Source organism: Anopheles bellator, chromosome 2 (assembly GCF_943735745.2).
Source record: "Anopheles bellator chromosome 2, idAnoBellAS_SP24_06.2, whole genome shotgun sequence".
Classification (NCBI taxonomy): Eukaryota; Metazoa; Arthropoda; class Insecta; order Diptera; family Culicidae; genus Anopheles; species Anopheles bellator.
In genome coordinates, this window is record NC_071286.1 from 62,896,970 (window position 1) to 62,909,922 (window position 12,953).

General features: G+C 45.3%; 2 protein-coding genes across 4 annotated transcripts; both read right to left on the reverse strand.

The window, feature by feature from the left end:
- Positions 1 to 57: 57 nt before the first annotated feature.
- On the reverse strand, positions 58 to 8,134 carry LOC131208262 (uncharacterized). 3 transcript variants are annotated; one of them, XM_058200919.1, is made up of 3 exons: positions 7,576 to 8,134; positions 2,582 to 3,151; positions 58 to 2,509 (listed from the first exon to the last, which is right to left on the reverse strand). In XM_058200919.1, exons 1-3 carry the CDS (start codon positions 7,667 to 7,669, stop codon positions 1,440 to 1,442), a joined length of 1,734 nt encoding a protein of 577 aa, XP_058056902.1. In that variant the 5' UTR covers positions 7,670 to 8,134; the 3' UTR covers positions 58 to 1,439. The 3 variants fall into 3 exon arrangements, with proteins under 3 accessions (XP_058056902.1, XP_058056904.1, XP_058056903.1); XM_058200921.1 differs by lacking the exon at positions 7,576 to 8,134 and adding an exon at positions 5,479 to 5,523; XM_058200920.1 differs by lacking the exon at positions 7,576 to 8,134 and adding an exon at positions 5,077 to 5,105.
- A 1,973-nt stretch (positions 8,135 to 10,107) lies between these two features.
- LOC131210491 (activating molecule in BECN1-regulated autophagy protein 1A-like) lies at positions 10,108 to 12,659 on the reverse strand. Its single transcript, XM_058203749.1, has 8 exons — positions 12,367 to 12,659; positions 12,242 to 12,303; positions 11,508 to 12,159; positions 11,232 to 11,443; positions 10,929 to 11,158; positions 10,741 to 10,851; positions 10,436 to 10,669; positions 10,108 to 10,356 (listed from the first exon to the last, which is right to left on the reverse strand). The coding sequence occupies exons 1-8, from the start codon at positions 12,547 to 12,549 to the stop codon at positions 10,220 to 10,222; spliced, it is 1,821 nt and encodes a 606-aa protein (XP_058059732.1). The 5' UTR covers positions 12,550 to 12,659; the 3' UTR covers positions 10,108 to 10,219.
- Positions 12,660 to 12,953: the final 294 nt, after the last annotated feature.

Genomic DNA, 12,953 nt, shown 5'->3' on the forward strand with positions numbered 1-12,953 from the left:
AGACAAGCAAATATGCCATTACCGCATCTCAACAGAAGTAATATTTATTACACGCGCAACTCGACTCTACTGGAATTTTCTTAACTCGTTCGTTAACTCTCAAAAACCTCATCAAAACTATACGACTGACCTGGTAAACACGCGCAATTGTTTCATAATATATGTTGTCTATTGGTTATTTTTGATCTTATCACAATTCAACAATCATTCTTTTTTGAAGCAATGTGATAATGGACCCTTAAATGGACCCTTCCTCTACATGATATTCTTTTGCCGTGAGTGCGCGCTGAGGCGTGATATCAAGCTTAATATTCATCCACTGATTTGAGGTAACTTTCGATGATCGTGCTGTTACTTGTACCGCCTCTATCCTTGTTTCTAACATAACCAAACTCCGTTGCATAATGCTCATAATATGCCGATATGATATTTTCTTCATTTTGCACTGCAATTACCAAGGACTCGGAAGACTAAAATGAGCCCAACGTGGTGACTAAACAAAGTATTAAAATCTACGGTGGATCCGCACAAAATCACAACCATTACATGGAAACAAAAGTCGCCCCGGCACGTTGTATAGGATAAAAAACATAGGGCTAAGAATAACAAAAATTAATAACTAAACATCGATTGCACGCGATACTAAAAAACTAAACCAAACGCTGCTCAAAATGGCAAAGTATTGGAAATAAAACAGTAATTATTTGCCTGAAAGATCTGTACTAACATTAAAATTCCAATTAAGCTAACCTACTAACTTCTAGTAATGCGAAACTATCTAATGGACGTCCTCAACTCCTTGCTGGCTGTTCTCTTGTTTTGACTGTTCCGGCTTACGCCCGGGCAAGCAGCAGCATTTAATCTAATTAAATGTGATTGTACTTATTGACGGTACTTTGCTTATGCAGCAACAATTGTCTACGATTAATTTGGTTGTTGGCTGGCTGCATTGCCCAACATTAGATTTCCCAACTTATAAAATGAATCATTCATTTTCAGTCAATCATTTTCATTCTGACCATTCACACCATGTGGCATTGAGCATGTTAAACCTTTACAGCTAACGTAACCAGTGTCTGACTTAAAACCTGATGAGCCCGCACTTATACACTCTCCTCGCACCTACGAGTGTGGTGATCCAATAAGTTATGAAACGATCGAGAATTCTTCTGACACCTTTGCCGGACAGAACGGGATGGTGCGAATTTGGCCGAGCTCGAAACACGAACTTGCATGGGATTTCAATGGTGATTTGGTTAATCTACTAATTACATGCACTATGTAACGCATGATTATTCCGTGCTTGGCCATCTTTCTGCATTTTATGGCACACTAGCACTATCAATTACAAGGGACCGCTCTATAAATCATTCCGACTCGGTGCGCTTCGAACAGGGTGGTGCACAGCTTTAATTAGTTATGCGCATAATCACCGTCGTTCACAGAAAAGCGCACGTCAGCACTAGAAAGAGCACACTGACGGGAAAAATGATATAAATTGCCATCCGCGGATGGCAAGTGGAAACGAGCAGTGTGATATCGTCTTCCTCGTGCTCAATACCGTCCCGTGTTGGCACTTCGACGATCACTCGTTCGCTGGTCCAAAATTTGATGGGAAAGGAGCAATGCGTGCTGTTGATGCACCCCTTGGAGTCGGAAATGTTCGAGTACTGGAACGTAGGCTTGTAAATGTCGAACATGGCGTGAATATCGTTTTGAACATAGTCATTGTCGCTGTAGAAGATGTAGTAATAGTACCCGTCCGAGACGACTTCATGCTTGGTGACGGTGTGCGATGCACCCTCGAGGTACCGCACACTCTGGCACGATTTGCTCGGGGGGAAGCTGTGCGCCAGCAGAATATCGCCATCGTAGCACGACAACAGACTGTTCTCGAAGCTCGAAACCGAATCGGAGGTGTTGTTTGAGTAATTCTTCGCTGTACCACCATGATTGATGCGGCGATCGTAAATCAGATCGCGTCGTTTCCGGCGGCGTCGCTTTTTCTGCGGGTTCTGATGCGTTACCGTAGTCTCTGCGGACCGACCGATACTGTCTGGTTCCACAATTTCGCCCCCATTGTGATCCGGCTCGTTCGGCGACTCCGTTTCGGGCTGCTGACGGTGCCCAGTTTTGTTGTGAGTGTGCCGCCGTCGGTGCATGCCACTCTCGGCCGAACCGTCGTCGGCAGGCCCTGCTTCGGTGGCCCGAAAATTGCGGTACTTTTTGATCAGATTTTCCGTCGTACTAAGCGTGGGCTCCGTTGTCGTGCTGGTCGTGGTGGTACTGGTGGTTGTAGTGGCGATCCGCTGGACATTTCGTGTCGTTACTGATACCGGACGTCCAATGCGCTTCGTCGTCGAATGATATGCGGACCGTCCGGATGTATCTGCCACCGGGAGAGCTCCAGTTGTTCTAATCCGCTCCTTCTCATTTTGAGGATGTACCTTTGGCCGATGCGCTAAGGGGAGCTTCTCCCCGGTGCGTTCTTCTGTAAAATCTTCTCCTCCTGAAATTGGGGTAGCGAAGAGTTAAAAAACGACATTCATGTTGTATTCGTGTAAGACAATCTAACTCTTACCATGGTTCCCGTCTGCCGGCAGATCAGTTGAATCTTTCCTCTCTTTCGAATTGATGTACTCCGCGGCCGACTCGAAGGTAACCAGCACCTGGCCGTGTTCTTTGTTGAGGTAGTTGTCGATTTTGTTGCTATTATGCTCGAGCAACCCACAGGTCCGTAGGTTACGTTCACCCTTCACCACCAGGATGCGTGAACCGTCGTATCGGGAGCAAACCTTCAGTGCCACCGTGGCTCCCTTCAGCAGATAGAAGCCCCAGTACTCTAGCGTGTCGTCCGGTAGCGACATAGACTTTTTCAACCGAATGTGCTTCCGGTTCTTCGACACCTCCGGCTCGTGGTCCAGCTGGAATGCATTGAACGTGCTGTTCATCTGGAGCGTGTGCTTCTGGCAAAACACGGACGAGATTCCGTCGCGAATTTCTATAATGTCTGACTCGGCTATCGGGTACACGACGTCCGCAAACACCGTATGTCGCAGGTACAGCGGAAGGATGATCAGCGAAGCCGGCAAAATAGCGGTAAGAATGCAGAATGCAATCACGCGCTTAACACCGTGCATGCTTTTGGACTCTGTTGATTCAAATTCAGGCGAAATAGGATTAATAAATTAAATCACTGAACTATCCTTAATATTAGATTAATTGTGTAACAGCACTGCAAATTTTTACACAATGAGATGACAGGATTGCTTGTTATGAACCATGGTTAGCTGACTGGAGCTTAATTGATTTTACAAACAACTTTAAAACTAGTAAGGTACAAATTCCATCAAGCGGGACGGTCACGATTCACCTTTGTTCAGCGGACAATACGTAGTGCTCGGTCACGTTTCAGCCATGCTCCAGGTTTCACATGAGTGATAACTTGGTAAGAACGCACATTACCACCGTCTGTGGCACTTGCGAGCGTCATAAAGTACGTTATCACATGCAAGTGATTTGCACCACACCACGATGATCCAGCGAAGATGCAAAAGAGTAGCGAACCGCGCGTCTTGTCACTAATGAAACCCACCAACCTAATTGCGTTAAACGATGTTCAGTCTCCCTCCTGCCATTGAGCATCACGCTGTAAAAGTATGACACTCCACGCGGGCGCTTCATCTCTCAGTGTTCTTTGGCCTGTCCTAAAATATGGGCACCGTTTAGGCAGAAACGTTTGACTTTTGCAAGGTGCGAGGGGGAAGATTGCCACTCGTGGGCCTTATCAGTCAGCAGCAATGATATGCGAGACTTTCGGGTGACACCGAAGACTTTCATTGTCCACTCAAAAAGGAAGATACTCAACCGAAGAGACCAAGTGACCCACAGACAGCAGCAAGGTGGCACTTCGAAAGCAATTTTCATCCTATCTTGTTGGGAAACATGAGGAGGCATTAGTTGCCTAATCGAAAATCTGAAGCAATCTTAGAACACCGTTTCGAATTATCAATTTGTATCGATGTTTAATCAATAACTATCGTTCAAACGGTTCAAGGGACAAATTGCACTTCCTTTAGCCTTCGTGCTGCCCATCGTAGCATTGTTGAAGAAATGCCAGTTTACACTGTCAGAAATCGATAGACGCAAACCATAAGAAGCCACTCGCATGAAAATAGTGTCCTTGACTCCGCACGACAAATCACGGACGTTATCGCGATATGGAACAGTTCTGTTTAATAGCTTGGAATGTTGCCAAAACGATACGTTGCTACATTGTGACCAGGGCACGACGGATGAGTTTAGATATTTTTTCCCCAAATCCATGGCAGCTGTTAACCAAATGTGGTCAGTAATACTCGCATTCGCCATGCATTGGGGCATGCATAATACAATTTATTTACAAATTCTGTTGTGAATGACCACGGTACAGCTCGTCGTAAACACGGTGTGCCGGATGTGGCCGGCTCTATCTGTATTTAACGGGTTCATTTGTTTTTATCATCCTCCATGACACCGCCGGGGAGTGATGCCCCAGGGAATAAACAAACGAGCTCATCACATTGCACGAGGACTGCGAATCATAGCTCGCGCCAGGGCCGATCAACCCACTTCGGCTCCTCTTCGGTCGGATTAAATGATCTCGTTCATCCTAGCGCAATCCGGATGTTTGCCTACGTGTTTGCAACCACAATAAAAAATCAGGTGGAGCTACGCAGTATCGTGAAATGAGTAGCGACATTGCAGTCAACAGATTTTTCTGAACTAACCACATTTGCGGGCGGCCAGAGCGGATAGAAGTGGAATTGTGACTATTTTTATCATCGAGCCGTCTCCTTTCAGCCGCAGCACGTTCAAGGAACATGCCTGCGGTCGATCTCGGACCGATTGATGATCAAACTGATCTGTCGGCACCCTGCAAACATGACTCACAAGCGCCACAGTGAGGGGCTAACGAATGGAATGGGCCACCACCGCCGAGAGAGTGTTATTAGGTCAATATTGAGTGTTACGCCAACCAACAACACGCACAAGCTTCCTACCGTTCCGGGCCAATTAGTTGGCCGTTTTGCTCACCAAAATCGTGCATCATCTCGCGGCACGCGCGCACCTCCCTTCGGAGACTTTGTCGTCGTGGGTAATTACTGTTAATCAAATTGTGTCGGGTGCCCGGGCGGAAAGGGGTTTCTTTTGTGGTTCGCAGGATGAAGAACCCGCTTGATGTACTGTTTCTATGTAATGCCCCCCGTGAGTCGCGTAATGAAGCGCTTTCGGCTGCGGCGGCTTATCACCGGGCTAGCTTCTTCGTCTCAGCCGTTCACTTCTTTTTACTTCACTCGAGTGTTGGTGCATCGCGGTCGAGGAAGAGCCTCGCGGCACGTTGGAATTTCGACTCTGTTTGTTCAACGTGGTAAGAGATAAAATTAAACGCAAGACTAGCAATGGAACCAACAAAAAAAAACCACAGCATCTACATACTTAGGAGTGTGCTTCGTTGACATATGAAACAATATTCGCCTGTTCTCGTTTCACGTAATAAAGACGCACTTTTGTTCCTCAGGTATAGGTTTCCTCCATTGTTCTTTAAATCTTGTACTATCAATCTTTTAGCCTTTTCTCGACAATAATAGAGAGCGACGAAGAATTTGTTTCACGAGTCTTTGTGTTGCTCCCGTCGTTGTCTTTCCGCTAGATGTTGTTCTTTATCAGCTTGCAAAAGGCAGATTGCTTCCATGGTCACGGCGCCAGCATCTTCACAACGATCTTCACTAATCCGGCCGACTGGCCGATGCATGGTTTCACAATAATTCACACGCGACAGTCCACATCGGTGCTTTTTTTTAATACTCCGGACGAGATGAGCAACTTCGCCGGAGCAGAAAAGAAAGCGAAATCAAAACAACCGATCGCCGAGTGCGATTCCCACGCTCTTTCGCTATTCACTGCGCACTGGTTCCCGCGAACGCGATGCTCCTTCCGCGAGTGGGGTTTCAAAACAAAGCCGCGCCGCTCCCCACCTCCCAGTGCGTGTCATCATCGGCCGCTGTGACAGTTTGCGTTAATGTGCAGGGTTGCTGCATTGTTTTGATTGACGTTTGGTGGTAGCGGTTCTAGTTGTTCGGATTGGCGGTAAAAGTGATGAAATGGTCAACGCGTTTTAGTTTAAAAATTTACTTATCCATCGATTTTTTTTATCGGAGAGCGATTTGAACCGAATTTAGGAATTCTATTGTCTATGCATACGATGTGTCCTTAAATGCAACCCGTTGTATAAAAATATACATTTTTAACCCAATCAACAAAACTTCCTTGAAATATGGTGTCTGCTGCAATAAGAGTGCTTAATCCCAGAGAGCTTTTAATTTGATATTTCTTAACCCCCGCAGAGCCGCTGTAGCAGCATTTCAAAGGTTTGCACTTAAGTTCCATTTTCTCGCATAGAGACCGATGAATCGGCGCACCCTAGACGGATGATCAAGACTGACGAGCCGCAATGGCACTTTTGGTCGATTTGGATGGCCTGTAAAAAACCCAAGTACAACGCCGAACAAAATTTTTTTACATGTCGTCCGCATCATTCGAGTGACAACCGGTTATCGGGAGATACTTTAAGATTATCATTATCGCTTGACGTGCTCAATAAAAGATAGACTTTATCGAAAGCAACAGGCCAATGTGCTGTTATACATCCGCCGATCACGCCATTATGGATCGATCCTGCTCAACGGCCGGACTCAAACTGCGGCACGGCGTTGGATCAATAGGCACGGTTGCTTTGAGGTGGCTGTTGTGCAATATCTCTTATCAGAAACAAACAATTTACAGCCAATCTGCCGTCTTTTCAGCATGCTCGATGGATGCGTTGCTACCGGAAATTGATATGCGTCGCAAATCTCACGAAATGCCAGAATACTCATCGGGAATACATGACTGGAGAGGCTAGAGCGTAACATGCAAATACGCTGCAGAACTGGATTTGCAGCTTGTCATGCATGAAAAGTAGCATGTAAAAACTGCCCACTGGCTATGGAGTTAGCAACAGTTTATATCTTTCCATCTATACAGATTTTTAAAAGCAGCGTAGAGTATGATATTAATAGCTACACTGCATGAGTAATTGATAATACTTTCCCAGCCATGCTAAACATCACACTTCGAGCAGGTGTACACTTTATGATCGGAGTCTTTGTCTTTGAATTTAAGCACACGGCGGGAAGTTATAACATCATGGTGATGCACACGATACGATCTTGGTCGGCACAGTTCTGTTTGTCGTTACGGGTGATTATTTACCCGGCTCGAGGCTTTCTCCCAGACAACCTGTCTTAAACTGCAAGTCCCTGGTAACTGCCGCCAGTGTCGCGTCTACCCTTTATACCCTTTCAGTAATAAAACGATCCGTTACCCTGTGCAAACTTTGAAATCAGACGTAACCTCGGTGTCACAGATACAGTGTGGTTGTTCAGTTATAAATACAATATTATAACGAGCAAGGAATGAACACAAAAAATATGCGAATATTTTCATTCATTCACAAAAGGCGCTCAGCGAAATAGCGGCTGGTCTGATACTTACTGTTCAGTCGATGCAAGGAGTTGTACCTGTACATGTGGTAATAGGCCACGTTGTCTGCGTTGTTCGCAATTCGAACTCGTTTTTCGTTCGCCATGTTTGGGACGCTGCGATTACACACTTTTTCACACTATTTCACAATGAAAATGGGACCGTTGCAGGAAAACACAACTGCTATGGAGGGTTACTGTTGCACCAAAAGCTTTTTCGAATACATATTTTGCCACAACCGACAAATGACTTAATACGGTTCTGTCCGTTCTAAAAATAATTTAAAATAACTGATAGATCAATCAAAACTGCCACACTAATCGCTTCCAAAGCCACACTCGTTCTTATCGACAGAATTTCGAAACTGACGGAGCAGCGCCAGTGCCTCTCAGCTCACATGTTTGGGGTCTGTTTTAAATTTGTTAGAACACGCAAACAAATCTGCTTCCACCAGCGCCAGATGTTTTGGAACCACGAACCACGAACCAATTTAAAACAAAACAGCTGTGTCCGCGACCCGACGCGAATGTTGCGACTAGAAGACTACACGATGATAACAAACTACACGGTGCAGAATGATTAGCGTACGAGAATCGGAGTCTCGGGCGCCAGAGGAATCATTCCGAGCGCGACCAGAAACGGTTCACGACTGACCCCTGATCACGTTCAACCTGTCCTCCGAAGTGAGGAACACCCGTACCGCCGTGATCGGTCGGTGGAGCGACGCACACATCTTTGCCGGAGCTGTATTGTTTCTTGTGTTCCGTCTATCGGCACCGTATAAATTTATGGTCATTATCTTCGGTGACACAGGTCCTAAACATTGGCCTAATCCGTACACTTTGTGTCTGTGTGTACGAACTGATAATGCATTCGAAACGAAACACTACTCGCATCGGATCCCTTCCAGACATGATAGAAATTCGGTTTGCCAACGTAAGAAGCCTGTTCAACGGACATCGACGGATTTTTAACTCTTGTTACTAAAGACCGGTGTGCGCCAATGGTAATCAATGCAGTGATATAATGGCTAATCAGCCATTACTGTGAGTACTTCTAGAGTACTGTGACGAACGGTGCCGCTTACCAAAGACGTATTTAAACTATGCAATCTCAACTCAAACAAATCCGTGCTGATAATAGTTGTAGTTGAACACCTAGCCTGCAGTAACAAAGGTCTTTCGTTCCAACATCGCAAAAGGGCTCGAGAGGGTTTGAGACAAACGAGAAAACGGGTGTTTAACATTTCCTTTCTGATAAATTTAACCCGATGTTCCAAAAGGACTAACGTGTGGAAAGGGCCAACGAAGGCCGGTCGTATACATGCCACGGCGCGGCATTTTAAGTAGTTCGGGCTTTGGCCTTCACAAAACTTGATTCCCAGCAACGTAACAACGCCGTCATGAATACCTTGCCTTTGGCTTCTGAAGGGTCAAATAATTTGTTTTCGGTTAAGGTTTCGATTGCTTTCGCTTTGCTTCGAACATAAATGGCGGCCACTTGAGTTCGGTTTTTGTTTAACCTCTCACTAGGCGTTGCTCAAGTCGTACTGGAAATCAAGCGCGTGTTTGCCCTTTTCGATAAGCACGCGTTTTAGAGATTGTTATCTAACTGAGTAAATTTCATGTTTCTGATGCTCTCGTCTCGTCTAGAGGTTGTTCGGGATTGAGATTTTGTTATTAACTGCATTCATTCACGTCTTTATCTGACAAAATTATTATCGTTAAAGCTGACCGACCAAATGCTACATGCATCATTAGTCAAAATAAGACTAAACTAAACTCCACAACTATCTGTAGGATGGCCTCATATCGCAGACCAATCCGGAAGTACGGTAGCGTATGAAAGATATCCGTTGGCCAATATCACTGCGATAGTGGCAGTACGGACAGAAAAACAATCTTTCTCTCGTATTCGGTGCATCGCGAAAACAATCTATTTATGAGGCCCAATAATGCAAATGGTGTTATATTGTAAATCATTTTCACCTATTTGTCGAGAAGCTTTTATTTTTCGTCATTTGGAAGAACGATCAACAAGATAGGAAACTTCCACAGACACAACAATTCTTCCGTGTGACCCAATATGTCCACAATTTACAACTTGTTTGCCGCCACTTTGTGTCTGGATGCGAAGTACGTTGGGGGAGATTAAAAAGGAGGGTATACACGTACCTTCACTTTTATCTCCGAGGGCAATTTCGACCATCCGTTGTGATTTCGGTGCCACACCACAGAACGTTTGGTGATAAAGCCGTCGTGCTCGTCGTGACAACAGGATGTAATGTGAATTGTACAGGGCGTGCTACACCTAACTATAACACGGCAAAACCATGCAGTGTTCAAAACCGGTCAACAAGTCAGATTCGGTAAATTTCATGAACGGCTGTTGTGCTACAGTGTATCAAAGGTCAACAACCATAGAGGTTCAAATTCGATGAATGAGATATGAAGGAGGGAAAATGAGAGGGAAATATAAGGGAATACTGTCATCATTTTGAATTGATATTTTAAGTTGTTATCCCTGACTTTCAAATTAACCGAATTTGGAAAACAGTGCTTGTTCTCCGGTTTATTTGGTGCCATAGTTTTAACGGTACTGGTTAGATACTGACCCCTAGTGTGCATTTTAGAGCATCGATCGTGTTCGGGAGACACTACCGACAGATCTGCACGAATTTTGCCTTCAATCCTAACAACAGCCCATATCCCGGAAGGGTAGCCCATTTGATGCAATTTACCTCTAGATACCGATCCTTTTCCACTGGCAGGCAGAGCTGTAGACCCACACGTTCTGTGAAAAGAAACCAAAAGCAGCGTGAACAAAACTCATGTTTATAATTACGACGAAATGCACTCTTAATGCAACATACCATTGGGAAAAATAGTATCATCCGGAGCACGTAGACATCCGTTTAGGCCGGTTGAGTCTATCCGCCAGCCGGTTTGTCTGTCGAGGATGCACGCATACTTAAGCTGCTTAGTGCACCGCAATCCTACGATAACAAATCTCCCGGAAGGGGAAAACGAAAGCGAGACAAAGTTTGACACAAATTTGAACACGAACATCAACTGGCCAAAGATGTCCCGTCGAAGGCTTCGTATTTCTGAGAAAACCGTAAAAGTGCACACATCAGTTTGTAACCATCTAGAGATCGATTATAGTGCTGTGACTTACCCATTTCCTTCACCGAGCGCAACCGGACAGAGGCAACCAATTGTTCGCACTGTGAGATGGCCACATTAGAATCGTTGATTACTATTCCCATTGTTATCACATTTTTCCATTCTGATAGTTTGGAAACAAAGTATTGAGCATTGAAGTGGTTTGATTTCTAAATACTAGACCACGCAAGGCACACCTACCTTCCTTGAAGTCGGGAAGATCATCGACATCGTCGGTAAACGCAGTAAGGTCCCACGCCTGCAAGGCACAATGTTTATTCAATTCGGGTTGAACATATGTCGTTTGGGTGACATAGAAGGACCACTGGCGTTCCCATTCTTCCTTGGTGACAGCTATTGGGGTGATGCGGCGAAACATGTCGAACACTTTGTCCAACATTTCGCTTACCAAATTGAGATCAAACTTATACCTATCAGTAACGAAGAGAAGGCCTCAATTATGAAAATTCCTTCGGCGCCCGGAAGCACTTCCATGTCACTTACTGGACGTATCGGTTAAAGTTTTGGTAGACGTATTTTTGGCATATCTTTTCGAAGAAATACAACGGTTCGGTGTAGAGCGAAGCCATCGAGTACCCTAGCCGTAGAAGATCATCGCTACATAAACTTATAACGCTGGGCCGCGATGAGAACGTCTCTTGAAGTGCCTCAATTCTTCGGTTCAGTGTCACTAGCGTCAAATTGAGATCAGATTTCTGCAATTGGAATGACAGAGTTAGAGAACTCGCAAATCTTCATCCATTGATTTTCGAAACATACGAAAGACTTCTCCGCCGGTTCAAGCGTGTCGCGCACGCGGATATTGTGGCCTTCTGTATTAATCGTTTGCAGTAGCCGAACCCAGGCATAAAACTGTTTGTTTAGTTCCTTCTGCAACCGGTGACCGTTGTTGATTGAAAGCGCTTTCTCTAGTTTCTCTAGCATAAAGTAAACATGTCGTAGGAACGTCTCTGCCAAGTGCTCCGGTTGCACCTGGCTGAGATCTTCTAAAAAGTTAACCGAGCCGTAAAGTAGACTTGGCGTAATACCGGTAATGAGACGCAAGTCGAGCGTCATGTGCAGAAAACGGCATTTGCAGTCTTCGTACATGTCGACTGAGTAAGTTTTATCGCTAGCCCAGTTCCAGAAGATTATTTGGTTCATGCTATTCAGCAGAAGGTAGCTTCTTGTGGGGTGAAAACACAGGGACCCGATCGTTGGTGTTTCGTCGCGGGTGGCCACTAGTTGGTTATCAACGTAAACCGACACTGTGCCTCCGAGGGTAGCGAACGCAATAATGTTGGCATTTTTCGGATGGAACGCTAGTGTCCAGACAGAGCGTTCACCACTGTGATATTTCGCAATCTTGCGCATCGACGGTGTGTGGAACACGTTGACGCTTTTGTTCGTCTGCACGGTTGCGGTAAAGAGCCTTTACAATGAACGGAAAAATAAATTGAATAAATTGAATTGAAGAACAGCAAGTCGCGGGAGATTTTCCCCGTGATGCTTACCCATGATGGCTCTGTTCGATGTTTAAAACGGATTCCGTTTCATTGTCCAAATCGTCGAGAGGCTGAAAGACAGATCAGGCGCTTATCACTAGTCCAAGCATGGAATGCCGTCGAGCCTGCTTTACCTTGCAAAGGTCCTCATTTTTCATCCGCTCAAGCAGCACAAATTCGGCTAACTCGATGGCAACTTGGCGGAAGCAACTTTCACGCGAACTTGAGGAACTGGTCGCACTTCTGAACCCGTATTCCCGATAACCTTGCTCACGGTTAACCAGCAGATGCACAATGTTTCGATTGTTTCTCGCCATTCTGAATCCGTGTCTGCGTCCGCGATCATACTCTGCAGACCGAAACACCGGTACCGGTTTCCGAACTAAGTTTCAACGAACGGTCGGCTTCTAAGCCCGACCAACTTCAACGCACACTACGGTTGTTACACTGCCCGTTTCTTTGGGACATATTTGACTATTGCTCACCCAATAACCCAGTGTTCGTTGCTCGCGAATTACATACCGCGCCGATGTTGCTTTCATTTGCGAAGAATTGTTTTGACAGCCAAATCTATCGTCTACTTTTCCCGCTTAATCGCTCCGTCGCAACGTCGCACTGTGGGAAATTTGCATTCGATGGGCGGACATATTTTGGTTTAGGAAGAATCTACCGACTTTTTTCAACGTTTTTGTTTTCTTTGAATGTGCTTTGATTGACTTCA